General features: G+C 43.5%; 1 protein-coding gene across 3 annotated transcripts in view; it reads right to left on the bottom strand.

Annotated features, from left to right (window-relative positions):
• LOC137622926 (focadhesin) overlaps window positions 1–15,403 on the bottom strand; it is a 252,821-nt gene that overhangs the window by 105,491 nt on the left and 131,927 nt on the right. For all 3 annotated transcript variants that reach the window (XM_068353496.1, XM_068353495.1, XM_068353497.1), the window contains one exon: window positions 2,187–2,369. In XM_068353496.1, the coding sequence (XP_068209597.1) occupies window positions 2,187–2,369 (183 nt within the window). The remainder of the gene's footprint in view (window positions 1–2,186; window positions 2,370–15,403) is intronic.

The following is a 15,403-nucleotide window of genomic DNA, read 5'->3' as shown; positions in this document are numbered from 1 at the left end:
GTCCACTTTCCTTATGAGGAACAGTATCACGACATTTCACAGGTGAAATGGAAAGGCGTTCGTCATCAAGAACCTCTTGACTGACAGCCTTACGCCGCTTGGCGTCCAGAAGAGAAGCTTCCTGACGTTCAGGAGCCAAGCCTGCTACTCTTTTACTGTCCGTAGCTTGGTAACTCTGCATGAATGAAGAGAGGCTCTGTTGCATCTCTTGTAGCATATTAAGGATTGGGTCAACTCGTTGTGATACCGGGGACGTCACGTCAATCACAAAATTGCTCAACCATACTGCTCATAGAGCGCTCAGAACGTCTAGATGGTGATAACCAGTCTGACGGTGGAGGGGGAGCATGAACCGAGGTCATGCCCGGTTCAGACAACTGACCACCAACTGAAAGATTCTCAACAGAATCCGACGTCCTAGCAGGACGTTTAGCAGGCGAGCTCTCAACGGAAGACGGAAACCGCTCCGGACTGCTCCAATGGAGCTTGTTCTGTCCTAGAAGGACGCTGGTTGACCATATCTAATTTCCTATTGAGAGGTTTGGACGCTTGACGCCAGCCTCTTTTAGGTACTGCGTCATCCGAGGATGACGAAATCAACTTAACCTCACCTTTCCTATGGTGAGGGCGAACGTCCTGTGAAACGTCAACAGGTACGCTCGAGGGGACGTCTGCTCGGGAGCTAAAGCCTCTCGTTTCCTTTCGCCGTTCGACATTCCTTCTCGCAGGGGTTGGGGAGCTTGGAAGAGGTCTCAGACTAGGAGAATATCAGGCCCGAGCAGGCGCACCCTCCACTGCACTTCTAGCACTATCACCTTCTAACTGCTTCACATCGGATATAAGTTGCGTTCTGTCCGCCGCGAGCGATTCAACCTTTGCGCCCAGCGCTTGAATAGCCACCATCATATCTTTAAGTGTAGGATCATTAGCAGTAACAATAGTGGGATCAGAAACTACTACTACCGGGGAAGGATTAGGTTCAGTGACACGTGAAGAGGAAAAGTCTTTGGAAGAACGAGAAGACTTTGTCTCAACCTATCTCTTTGTAATTTACGCGTACAGTATAGCGATCAAACTCTAGCCACTCATTCTCAGATAAAAGAATGCACTTGTCACAACGATCACCCAACTCACATACTTTACCTCTGCATTTAACGCAGAGTGAATGGGGATCAAGAGAGGCCTTAGCCATCCGGGTCTTACACCAACTCACACACATTCTAAAAGTTATGGGGGGGGGGGGGGGGCATTTTGAAAAATTTTATGAGAAAACAACAAGCGAGGGTGAAAATATCAAAATCCAAACGTAACCCAAGAATATCCAAAAGCAAATTCAAACAAGCGAGAGTCAAAACCAAATTATTGTACATCACCAAAGTAAACAGCAATAAATCAGGTAATTGGCGAGCAGAATATCCAACGATGTCACCGCTAGCGACGGCAGGGAAGATCTGAGGAATCATGGAATGGTTCCAGGTACCTCACTAGAGGGCGCGCAGGTGGTACACCTGGCTATCCAATCGGTGATAGGCGCGAGTTTTGAATTTTCTGCCATGACGTCAGGGACGTAAGCTAAATATATAACTACCGGGTAAGTTATATATTTAAAAATAGTGATTTTGGGGGCTTTTAAAAGTTTAAATGTCATTTTTTTTTTCCAACAAAAGCATAAATTTACATAAATAAAATATATGAAAAATTATACAAGAGTACTGTAATAGGTAAAAAAATATACCATACCATAGATTTCTGTATCTACATCATGGTATACCAGCTGGTAGCCGAGTGATTATTTTATTTCAAATTCCAGTATTAATCAGCTCGTCCCTACACCAAGCAAACTTTGTGGATGCAGCCTTAAGCTTAAGACACTATTGTAAAAGGTATGAAAGCTATAAAGGACCAACAGCTACTATACATCAGCATATCTGTCCTTGTTTTCTTTACCGAATTAAAACTACCATTAAAAATATAATTACCTATAAAAAAGGTTTCACTAAAAATATTTCCACCTATAGAAATGAAAATTGTCAAGTTAAAAGGTACCTAAAATTTTTATACTAAGGTCAAATTTAGTTTGAAGACTAATCTAAATAAACCTGGAAGAAAATAGAATAATTCTGTAATTGTAATCACACACATAAAAATTACAACAAATTACAGAGTAATCTGCAAAACAATAATACCTGCTAACTGAGTATTGGCTGAGGCTTGGGAAGGCGTGGCTTGTATAAGAGAGACAAGAGCTGCAGCAGCTGTAGTTAATCCAGGGATACTAGTACATGGTGCTGCAAGTACCTGGAGAAGAGAAGGTAAAAGTCTGGCTCCTATAAGGGGGTTTCCATCCTTATTTGAAAGCAGTGCTGCTCCTGGAAAGTGAAAAACAAAAGTATAAATATAGTATATAGTCATGTCTTTTTTTACAAAAAGATATTAAGAAGATTTACATAACTATGATCACTTCAGTGAACTAAAAAAGGAGCACATCACATATAAATTTTAAATATCATGAGCACATTTCATTCCCAAAATTACAATTATGTATACTCATGTATCTGCTTATACTGATACACATGCGATTCATAACTGTTTCCTAAGACGATAGTCTCCAACTAACTATAAAACTTGCCTTGAAAAAAATTAAATGCTAATTAGTGAGGGGAGAGGAAAAGATAAAAGCAACCCGGAGGAAGTGGAGGGAGGTAGCAGGAGTGGTATGAGATAAACTTAAAGTCAAGATCAATAGCACAATAATAAGACCAGAAACATGACAAATTCGTAGGTAATTTGTATTTTTCCTAACTATACAAACCTTAGCTATTTAATCAGGGTTATTACTTTCGGCGTAGCTGAAATGACGAGCCATTAAAATTTTAACGAGGGTTTACTACCCCACCGCTAGTTAGTGGGGGGTTGGGGGGTAGTCTGCTTACACCCCACCCGCCCTTTAACACACCTGTGCTTGAGCTCACTTTGCTTAGAGGTAGGACTTCAAGGGGGGTAGGGCTGGCGGGCAAGTTTGATTAAATAGCTAAGGTTTGTATAGTTAGGAAAAATACAAATTACCTACGAATTTGTCATTTGTTCCGTAACTGACATATAAACCAAGCTATTTAATAGGGGTGACTCACCCATTAGGAAGGGTGGAAAGTCCCTGCCAGTACTGGCTTTTGGCTTTGTCCGGGGACTCAATATTTGAGTGTGTTTGCACTCAGCAATAAGGAGTCCCTGCACCTCGCTAGAACCTTGCTACGCAAGGACTGCGGCCTTCGCAAACTGTGTGTGACTTGTCCTAGGAAGTTGACCTGTAGTCCCTTAGAAGGAAACTTTAGGCTAGGACTCTCCCAATACCACCTCGTCAGGGTATGGGGACGTGACAGTATTATCTTAATACTCGGAACACAAGGAAACATGGTTTACCTGCAGTGGTTTGAGGTCAGCTGTGCAGAGAACCCAGGATGCTGCTTTCCCCAAGAGAGGGGAGGATGAAGAAAAGAGTAAGGGCCAGACCAATCTTTTCATTCATGCAGACTAAGACCGGGTAACAATGCCCTCAACCTTCTGCTACTTGTCCACGAAGGAGCCTGAGGGTTTAAACCAGCTGTTGTGCAGCCACCACAGGGCCGATAGAAAACGTATCGAGCCTCCTGTGGGTCACGTCGTGCAGGTAGTGGGCTGTGAAGGTCGCCTGACGTTTCCACACCCCAGCTTGAAGGACCTGCGTCACTGAGAAATTTCTCTTGAAGGCCAGGGACGTAGCTACGCCCCTGACATCATGTGCTTTAGGACGACGTGATGGAGGAGGGTCTGGATTCAGGGACAGATGGATCACCCTACGAATCCATGCCGAGATGGTGTTCTTGGTGACCCTTCTCTTAATCCTCCCAGTGCTAACAATGCTTGCACCTGGGGACAGACTGCAGCCGTTCTTCTGAGATATAGCCTCAGACTCCTTACTGGGCACAGTAGGAGAAGGTCTGGGGCATCTGTTACAGAACAGAGACTCGAATCCGGAAGGAGTCGAACCTGGATTTTGAGTCTTAGCACCAAACTCAGGGACGAATTTGAACGTTACCTCCCCCCCATACCCTTGCATGGGTGATGTCATATGAGAGACCATGAAGTTCATTGACTCGCTTGGCCGAACCAAAGCTAGTAAGAACACCGTCTTCCAAGTTAGGTGGAGACCTGAAGCCTGGCGTAATGGTTCATAGTGAGGTCTCTTAAGAGACCTGAGAACTCGAACCACGTTCCACGGAGGAGGTCTCACATCCGACTGAGGGCAGGTAAGTTCATAACCTCGTATGAGTAGGGAAAGTTCCAGCGAGGAAGAAAAGATCATTTCTTTGAGCCTGAAGGCTAGACTTAAGGCTGAGCGATAGCCTTTCACCCCCGAGACTGAAAGGCGCATTTCTTCCCGCAAATACACGAGGAACTCCGCTATTGCTGGAATAGAGGCATCGAGTGGAGAGATACCCCTTCCACGACACCAACCACAGAAGACTTTCCACTTTGCCTGGTAGACAGATGCGGATGATTTTCGCAGATGTCCAGACATCCTAATCGCAACTTGTTGCCAAAAATCCTCTCTCAGCGAGGAGATACTGGATAGTCACCAGGCGTGAAGTCGTAGCGAAGCTACGGCTTTGTGGAAGATGCTGGCATGTGGTTGTCTGAGTAGATCGTGTCGTGGAAGGAATTCTCTCGGAAGTTCCGTTATGAGTTGCAGAAGGTCCGGAAACCATTCCGCGTGATGCCAGAGCGGAGCCATGACGGTCATTGAAAAATTGACCGATATTCTGGTCTTGTTGAGCACCCTCATCAAACAGAACGGGGGAAAGGCGTACACGTTGATGTTGTCCCACCGTTGTTGGGAGGCATCTTGCCAGAGCGCCTTGGGATCCAGGACTGGGGGGAAGTACAGTGGAATCTTGAAGATCAGCGCTGTCGCGAACAGATCCACAGTCGGGGAACCCCACAAAGTCAGGACATTGTTGGCTACTAGATGACACAAAGACCACTCGATACTCACTATCTGAGACGCTCTCCTCAGATTGTCGGCGAGCACATTCCTCTTGTCTGGAATGAAACACGCCAATAGTAGAATCAAGTGGACTTCTGTCCATCTCAGTATCTCTACTGCAAGATGGGATAGCTGCTTCAAAAAGGTACTTCTTTGCTTGTTGATGTAAGCCACTACTGTGGTGTTCTCGCTTATCACCACCACAGAGTGACCTGCCAGGTATTGTTGGAACTGCTGAAGGGCCAAAAAACCGGCCTTCATCTCTAGATGATTTATATGGAGGCACTTTTCTGATTCTGACCACAGGTGTCCGAAAACAGCATCAAATCCGGGGGAAGGACGAGAAGATCCACTCCTCTTCGTAGGTTCTCGTCTGTCACCCACCACCGACGGTCCGTCCGTTCCGCAGGACCCATAGGGATCATGACGTCCGGGGAATAGCAACCTTGATTCCACCGGGACTTGAGCTGCCACTGGAGAGATCTCATCCTGAGGCGATCGTTGGAAACTAGAGGAGCCAAGGATGAAAGGTGACCAAGGAGACGTAACCACGATTGGGTTGGAAGCTCTTATCGTCTGAGGAAAGGGCTTGCGACCCCTCTTAGCCTTGCTATCCTGTCGTCTGATGGGAAGGCTTTGTGGAGATTGGTGTCTATAATCATGCCTAGGTAAACCAGTCTTTGAGTGGGAAGCAGAGAGGACTTCTCGAGATTTACCATGACCCCCAGATCCTGGCAAAGTCCTAGAAGTTTGTCTCGGTGTCGAAGAAGGGATGACTCCGAGTATCGTCGGCGCTTGCAGCCGTAAGAAGATCGTCGGCGCTTGCGCGCGTATGAAGATGAAGGGTCAGCTGGCAGGACGATCAGGAACTGGGATGTGTCCTTTAAAAAAAGGGCGGGCATCCTCCGATGAGGACCGTAAGCAGGTCTGCTTTAGAGTCCAGGACCGAAGTCCTTCGTTGCAGCGCAAGGTTGCGCTGGTAGATCGGTAGGTCAGCTGGCAGGACGATCAGGAACTGGGATGTGCCCTTTGGAAGGGCCAGCATCCACCGATGGGACCGTAAAAGGTTCGTGTTAGAGTCCAGGAAAGGTTTGTGTTAGAGTCCAGGACTGAAGTCCAAAGGATCACGTTGCAGCACAAGGTAGAGGTCACTGGAAGTTCTGCTTGATCCTCCGAGGCGGAGTCTCTATGAGAGACCTCTCCCGCGAACGAGAGAGGTGCCCTTCGTAGAAGAGACTTGAAGACACTCGTGATGACGCCCCCTTAGGGCCGTTGGATAAGCAAGCTGACCTTATCAATAGCGATCCTCCGAAGAGGAGTCTCTATGAGTGGTCTCTCTCGCGAACGAGAGAGGTGACACTACGTAGAAGAGACCTGAAGACACTCGTGGCGACGCCCCTTAGGGCTGGTGGATCAGCAAGCTGACCTTAGCAGTAGCGATTCTCCGAAGAGAAGTCTCTATGAATGGCCTCTCTCGCGAACGAGAGAGGTGAACACTTCGTAGAAGAGACCTGCCAAGACTATGCTCCACCCCTGAAGGAAGAGAAACTCAGCAAGGGGGGAGAAAAGTCTGGCCGCAGAGCAGCAACAGTAGTCGAAGGCGATGAATTTATTAAGGTATGGGAAGTTCTCCCTCTGAAGGGATAAAACCTCACACCTGAGGAGGAAACCTCCCTCGGAAGGGAAGTTATCCAACCCCTGGAGGCGAACCTCCACTAGCATTCTAAGATGATCTGAAGTGCTGGCATGTTGTCACGGGAGTACTTCTAAGAGAAGGGATAATGCCCATGACGACGTCCTCTGAGGGACGGCAGCGACAGCAGAATCCCCAGGCACTCTTTAGTTGAACGAAGAAAAACTGCATAGTTAACTGGGAAAATAAAATTAAATAATTATTTTAACAGAAATTCCCTAGGGAGGAACTCCGAAGAGAAACCCCGAGGGAAAAAAATAAAATATGAATTAAGTATGCGCCCACCTTCCCCAGATGACATCCACGGAAGAAGGGGGGGCGGAGTAACTGTAATAAAAACAGAATTATAACAGAATTATAATTATCTAAATCATCTATGAATATAATAGTGAGAACCACTGAACCCCCGAAGGGAAGTGTTCCCCACGGAAAAGCTGAAAAGTTAAAATACAATTAGATTTCACTAAAAATAATTGAGACAAACAAACGGAATAGCAACCTAACCCGCAACGGGAAAGGAGCTACCGTAATAGTACGTAGAAGTAGTAAAGGTGAACGACCTCGAGTAGAGAGAGACCGTGGTCAATCTAAAAAAAGGCCACATTCCCTTCGCTGAGAATCCAAGTTTCCCATAGGAAAAGAGGAAAAGCAAAGATAATAGATGAATGAAGAGGGTCCAGGGGATGGACCAGAGGGGGAGGTCGTTCCCCACGAAGTGGAACTGTGGTGGCCTTTCTACGCAAGTGTCGCTGTCGTACATCACACACACAGCACAAACACTGAAAAGAAAACTTTCTACATTTTTATACACAAATATATACATAAACATAAAGAATGTTTATATATATATTACATGTATAAGAAAAAGTAAGTAAAAAGAAAAAAATTAATGGCAGTCCAAAATAGGCGAGAGAGAGAGAGGAACAACCGTTTTCGCGCCGAACCAAAAGTAAAGTGAGCTCAAGCACAGGTGTGTGTGAGGGGGGGGGGGGTTTAGCAGGCTATCCCCCACCCCTTACCCCCCGCTAACTAGCGGTGGGGTAGTAAACCCTCGTTAAAATTTTAATGGCTCGTCATTTCAGCTACGCCGAAAGTAATAACCCCTATTAAATAGCGTGGTTTGTATGTCAGTTGCGGAACAAATGGGCTTTAAGACGAAAAGAGGAAGCAAAGTTTGAGGGAACAGAGATGAGTATGCTGAGGTGGATTATGGGAATATCACTACTTGAAAGATTAGAAAATTATGAAATAAGAGGAATGACAGATGTGATAAAGATTACAGAGGTGATAAGAGTGCCACAACTACTGTAAGATGGTGCGGTCATGTTTTGAGGATACATAGTGGGTAGGGAGTGAGGAGGGCTTGGGAGGGAGAAGATAGAGAATTAGATGGTGAAAATAAGGTGAAGGATGGTATGGAGACAAGAGACTTGGTGGAAGGGGATGCCTTTGACAGAAAGAATTGGAGAGGGTGCATCAGGCAACCGACTCCTTAATGTAGGAATAAAGAAGATTTACATATCAATTCATCTTTAATTTTCTTTTCAACGAAATTTGTTTAATATCATTAATTCTCCCATATCAATATTTTAAAACATACACTATGCACACTTTTTTACTGCATTTACATTCACTCACCATTCTGAGAGAGAGAGAGAGAGAGAGAGAGAGAGAGAGAGAGAGAGAGAGAGAGAGAGAGAGAGAGAGAGAGAGAGAGAGAGAGTTGCAAGGAATTAAAAGGATTTTGGATGTTTCAAAGACTTATTAATCCATCCACAGAGACTCCATTTGCTCTATGGTAGAACGATTTAGTTTAAGCATTTAGAGAGTTTTTATGATCTTGTCTAACTTACTCTTGAACTCCTTTACCATATTACTGATTACTACATCCGCTGGGAGTCTGTTCCAAGCATGAGAGAGAGAGAGAGAGAGAGAGAGAGAGAGAGAGAGAGAGAGAGAGAGAGAGAGAGTGTTGCAAGGAGTTACAAGGATTTGGGATGTTTCAAAGACTTTTTAGTTCATCCGCAGACTCCATTTGCTCTTTGGTAGAGCAATTTAGTTTAAGCATTTAGTGTTCTTATGATCTCATCTAACTTATTCTTGAACTCATTTATCATATTACTGATTACTGCATCTGCTGGGAGTCTGTTCTAAGTATATGAGAGAGAGAGAGAGAGAGAGAGAGAGAGAGAGAGATAGAGAGAGAGAGAGAGAGAGAGAGAGAGAGAGAGAGAGAGAGAGAGAGAGAGAGAGAGAGAGAGAGAGAGAGAGAGAGAGAGAGAGAGAGAGAGAGAGAGAGAGAGAGAGGATTTTGGATGGCTCAAAGACATTTTAGTCCATCCGCAAACTCCATTTGCTCTTTGGTAGAGCAATTTAGTTTAACCATTTAGAGAGTTCTTATGATTTTGTCTAACTTATTCTTGAACTCGTTCACTGTGTTACTATTTACTACATCCGCTGGAAGTCTATTCCAAATATTTGCTATTCTGTACACAGTATAAACAAATTGCCAAATTGAGTGGTGGTGTATCTTTTCAATTCCAGTTTGCCTCTGGACTGATTTGCGCTAAGCGTGAATAGATTGTTGTAATCAACATTTGTTATCTCTAAGAATTTTGAATGCCTCTATTAACTGTCCCCTTAATTGTCGAGTTAGTAGATCAAATAAGTTCAAATGTTCCATCCTCCATCTATATCCGAATTGCCTTAGTGTTGGAACTAGTTTGGTGACCCTAGCTTGTACTGCTTCCAGTCTATTTATATCCTTCTGAATACTTGGAGCCCAGAATTTGACTCCGTATTCTCGATGGAGTCTTACTAGTGATGTGTACAGCTGTAAAATAGTCTCTTTGTTTCTGTATTTGAAATTGCTCTTTATGTAGTCTATTAGTTTCTATGCTTTCTTTTCAACTTTCATGCTCTGTTTGGTGAACTTCAAATACTTGCTGATAATAATACCGAGATCTTCCTCTCGGGCCACACTTCCTGTTTCATTAGCCAGCAGTGAGTAATCTGACTGTGGGTTACTATAACCTATGTGCATGACTTTATATTTCCCACAGTTGAAAGGCATTTGCCATTTTTGGGACCATTCTCCTAGCTTTACTAGATCCTCTCTTAAGGCTTCTAAAATTTTTAAGTTCGCAGCCTTTATGCCTAATTTAGTATCGTCGGCAAATTTGGCCATTCTACTAGTTAATCCTAAATCTATGTCGTTAACATAGATCAGAAATACCAATGGGCCAAGGATGGATCCTTGAGGTACTCTGCTTGTAACAGCTGCCCACTCTGAAGCTTCTCCATTGATTACAACTCTCTGTTTTCTGTTTGTTAGCTAATCTTCGGTCCATTTAGCTGGCTCGTCAATGATGCCTAATGCTCTGATTTTGAAAATTAATTTTTTATGAGGAACTTTGTCAAAAGCCTTTTGAAAATCTAGGTATATGATGTCTATTGCCCTGCTTTTGTCATAAATGCTAAACATATTGTGGAAAAATTCTAAAAGATTTGTCACACATGTCTTGTCTAAAACAATGTTGGCTGTCTATCAGGAAATTGATGTTCCTGCCCCACAAGAAAAACGTGGTTTTGTTGCCAGCAAGGGCTGGTTCAAGAAATTTGAGAGGAGGTTTGGCCTTCGTAGCATTCCTTTGAATGGGGAGGCCGCCTCAGCAGACCAAGAGGCAGCTCTTCGTTACGTCGAGGATGAGTTCCCAAAATTAATTAAAGAAGGTGGCTATCTCCCGGAGCAGGTGTTCAATATGGACGAGACTGACCTCTTCTGGAAGAGGATGCCATCCCAAATGTTCCTTAACAAGGACAAAGTGAAGAAGCCAGGGTTCAAGGCCCACAAAGATCGCGTCACTCTCTTCCTGTGCAGGAATGCAGCGGGCTTCAAGTCCTTGAATCCTCGGGCTATGAAAAACAAAAACAAAGCCTTGCTGCCCGTCTACTGGATGAGTAATAAAAAGGCATGGATAACCAAAGCACTCACACTAGACTGGTTCGTCAACTGCTTCATCCCACAGGTGAAGCTGTACCTCACGGAGAATGGGCTGCCCTTTAAGGTCCTCCTCTTGATGGACAGTGCAGGCAGACATGCAATGTATCTGCATCATGAAGGGGTCCAAGTGGAGTTCCTGCCCCCAACACCACTTCCCTCATACAACCAATAGACCAGGGGGTCATTCGGGCCTTCAAGGCCCTCTACACGAGGACCACGATGGAGGGCCTCATCTCCTCCATCGACGAAGGCGACGCAAGGACTTCAGCCTCAAGTGATACTGGCAGGAATATAACATTGCAATGTGCCTGGCCAACATTCAGAAGGCTCTTAATGAGATAAAACAGCAAACATTGAATGCAAGTTGGAGAAAATTGTGACCAGACGTTGTTCATGACTATGAGGGATTTACGCTGGACGAAGTTCACCACTCCGCCGTAGATTAGGCTGTGATCCGAGCCCCTAACCGACAAGGACCTTGTCGAAATGACAATATTAGCGAGTGAGGAAGAAGAAGAGGAAGCCGACGTTGGCGACGACGACGAACCTGAAGATCGTGGCCTTACCTTGGACAATCTGCAAGAGCTCTGCAACATGGCACGGGCTGTGCAAAAAAGGGCGCAGGAAATCGATGATAATATGGTCAGAGCCATCGAATTTAGTAACCGAATTGACGGTGTAATGGCGTTGTACAAGAGCATCTTTGCTCAGATGAAAAGATGTCAACAACTTCCCACCACGATGTTCCTAGTGCACCGAAAACCTTCTGCAGAAGCCTCAGATACTCCTACTGCAGCCTCTCCGGCTTCCCACCGAGCCACTAGGCCGCCGCCTCCAGTTTCTCCAGCTCTATCGGAAGCTGTCGTTGACGATCCACCGCCTCTATCAACTGACGATGAGGCATCACCTGAGGAGCAGTAAAGCTCTCATTAACCTGTGCAGTAAATCATCTTCATCTTCTTCACCTCCATCGTACTGCACAGGTGTTTCATCGTCATTTATCAAGATCATCATCAATGTTAAAGGTGAGTTACGTATCTGGTTAAAAGAATAAAAGTTCTAAAAAAATATCTACAGTATACAGTAGACACGTACACTATTTATATCTACATATGTATGTATATGTACACTTACACTATTTATATATTTACTGCATATATTATTTATGTACTGTATAAATGTAAATGTACATACAGTATACGTAATGTATTAAAAACTGTATTTATATTACAGTATTTATACAGAACAGTACTTAATTCTATGTACAGTATATAATTTATATTATCAATATTTATTTACATGATTCTTTAATGTTCTAATGATAACATGTGCATTTATAGGGTTAACATAAACTTATTGTTATTATATATACATGTACATGTACATAAAAAAATGTACGTATTCCAAAAATAGGGAGGGAACCTACTCGTGGTTTTTCACCTATCGCGGTCAGTTCTGGTCCCCATTAACTACAATAGGTGAGGGATTACTGTATTACCGGTAGTTGTAGACTTACGACCGATATAGGGACTGGAGCGCATCATAAGTCGAGAAAAGTGAAGTTTCCATAGATTTATTATGATGCGTCATGATTCAGCAATCATCTGAGTCATATTTTATCAATATTTTCTCACTATACATCATTATTCCATTTTCTTGTTTAATAGGATATCATATGCTCTAATAAAGCATTTTTGTATTCTATTTTTCAATTTCAAAAAAAAATTAAACATTAAGACTTAATTAATATTTTGTTTACCTTACTATGATCAGCTGATCCGTAGGTCTTGCTACCGTATCGAAAGATAGCGCACATACGAGTGGTGTATTTTATACATAATTTCTCAATTTACTCAAAATATCTTCATGATGAATATTACAGCAACATCAATACGTTACAAGATATCACAGTTTTGATACAGTTCGTTTGTAGCCATTATTATCAGTTATCATCCGAACATCTAACTCTTTGCGTGTGTGTAACAATGTGTGTGTGGGCCATACGGGTAGTTCATTTTCAAAGCTTCATACAGTATTTAATTTTCTATTCATTATCAAGACTTCATATTTCATTAAGCATTATTGTGGTTTATTAAAGTAAGTTTGTATTCTATTTATCAATTTCTTGAGAATTTCAATAATAAACAATTACTTTTGCTAGGCATCTACTGATCTCAGGGTCATGCTACCATATTGTGATTATGAGCACATCAATCAATCAATATACCAAGGCACTTCCCCCAATTTTGGGGGGTAGCCGACACCAACAATGAAACAAAACAAAAAGGGGACCTCTACTCTCTATGTTCCTTCAGCCTAATCAGGGACTCAACCGAGTTCAGCTGGTACTGCTAGGGTGCCACAGCCCAACCTCCCACATTTCCACCACAGATGAAGCTTCATAATGCTGACTCCCCTACTGCTGCTACCTCCGCGGTCATCTAAGGCACCGGAGGAAGCAGCAGGGCCTACTGGAACTGCGTCACAATCGCTCGCCATTCATTCCTATTTCTAGCACGCTCTCTTGCCTCTCTCACATCTATCCTCCTATCACCCAGAGCTTTCTTCACACCATCCATCCACCCAAACCTTGGCCTTCCTCTTGTACTTCTCCCATCAACTCTTGCATTCATCACCTTCTTTAGCAGACAACCACTTTCCATTCTCTCAACATGGCCAAACCACCTCAACACATTCATATCCACTCTAGCCGCTAACTCATTTCTTACACCCGTTTTCTCCCTCACCACTTCGTTCCTAACCCTATCTACTCGAGATACACCAGCCATACTCCTTAGACACTTCATCTCAAACACATTCAATTTCTGTCTCTCCCTCACTTTCATTCCCCACGACTCCGATCCATACATCACAGTTGGTACAATCACTTTTTCATACAGAACTCTCTTTACATTCATGGCCAACCCTCTATTTTTTACTACTCCCTTAACTGCCCCCAACACTTTGCAACCTTCATTCACTCTCTGACGTACATCTGCTTCCACTCCTCCATTTGCTGCAACAATAGACCCCAAGTACTTAAACTGATCCACCTCCTCAAGTAACTCTCCATTCAACATGACATTCAACCTTGCACCACCTTCCCTTCTCGTACATCTCATAACCTTACTCTTACCCACATTGACTCTCAATTTCCTTCTCTCACACACCCTTCCAAATTCTGTCACTAGTCGGTCAAGCTTCTCTTCTGTGTCTGCTACCAGTACAGTATCATCCGCAAACAACAACTGATTTACCTCCCATTCATGGTCATTCTCGCCTACCAGTTTTAATCCTCGTCCAAGCACTCGAGCATTCACCTCTCTCACCACTCCATCAACATACAAGTTAAACAACCACGGCGACATCACACATCCCTGTCTCAGCCCCACTCTCACCGGAAACCAATCACTCACTTCATTTCCTATTCTAACACATGCTTTACTACCTTTGTAGAAACTTTTCACTGCTTGCAACAACCTTCCACCAACTCCATATAACCTCATCACATTCCACATTGCTTCCCTATCAACTCTATCATATGCTTTCTCCAGATCCATAAACGCAACATACACCTCCTTACCTTTTGCTAAATATTTCTCGCATATCTGCCTAACTGTAAAAATCTGATTCATACAACCCCTACCTCTTCTAAAACCACCCTGTACTTCCAAGATTGCATTCTCTGTTTTATCCTTAATCCTATTAATCAATACTCTACCATACACTTTTCCAACTACACTCAACAAACTAATACCTCTTGAATTACAACACTCATGCACATCTCCCTTACCCTTATATAGTGGTACAATACATGCACAAACCCAATCTACTGGTACCATTGACAACACAAAACACATATTAAACAATCTCACCAACCATTCAAGTACAGTCACACCCCCTTCCTTCAACATCTCAGCTTTCACACCATCCATACCAGATGCTTTTCCTACTCTCGTTTCATCTAGTGGTCTCCTCACTTCATCTATTGTTATCTCTCTCTCATTCTCATCTCCCATCACTGGCACCTCAACACCTGGAACAGCAATTATATCTGCCTCCCTATTATCCTCAACATTCAGCAAACTTTCAAAATATTCCGCCCACCTTTTCCTTGCCTCCTCTCCTTTTAACAACCTTCCATTTCCATCTTTCACTGTCTCTTCAATTCTTGCGCCAGCCTTCCTTACTCTCTTCACTTCTTTCCAAAACTTCTTCTTATTCTCTTCATATGACTGACCCAATCCCTGACCCCACCTCAGGTCAGCTGCCCTCTTTGCCTCACGTACCTTGCGCTTTACTTCCACCTTTTTCTCTATATTTTTCATACTTCTCTATACTATTACTCTGCAGCCATTCTTCAAAAGCCCTCTTTTTCTCTTCCACTTTCACCTTCACTCCTTCATTCCACCATTCACTGCCCTTCCTCATGCTGCCTCCAACAACCTTCTTACCACATACATCACTTGCAATCCCAACAAAATTTTCTTTTACTAACTTCCACTCCTCCTCTAAATTACCAGTTTCTCTTACTCTCACCTCATCATATGCCATTTTCAACCTTTCCTGATATTTACTTTTTACCCCCGGTTTTATTAGCTCTTCAATCCTCACTACCTCCCTTTTACATCCACCTACTCTATTCCCCCACTCTTTTGCTACAACTAATTTTCCTTCCACCAAA

The sequence above is a fragment of the Palaemon carinicauda genome, chromosome 30, assembly GCF_036898095.1.
Source record: "Palaemon carinicauda isolate YSFRI2023 chromosome 30, ASM3689809v2, whole genome shotgun sequence".
NCBI classification, from domain to species: Eukaryota; Metazoa; Arthropoda; class Malacostraca; order Decapoda; family Palaemonidae; genus Palaemon; species Palaemon carinicauda.
The sequence above is the reverse complement of the archived record's forward strand: the minus strand, read 5'-3'. Positions and strand labels throughout refer to the sequence as shown.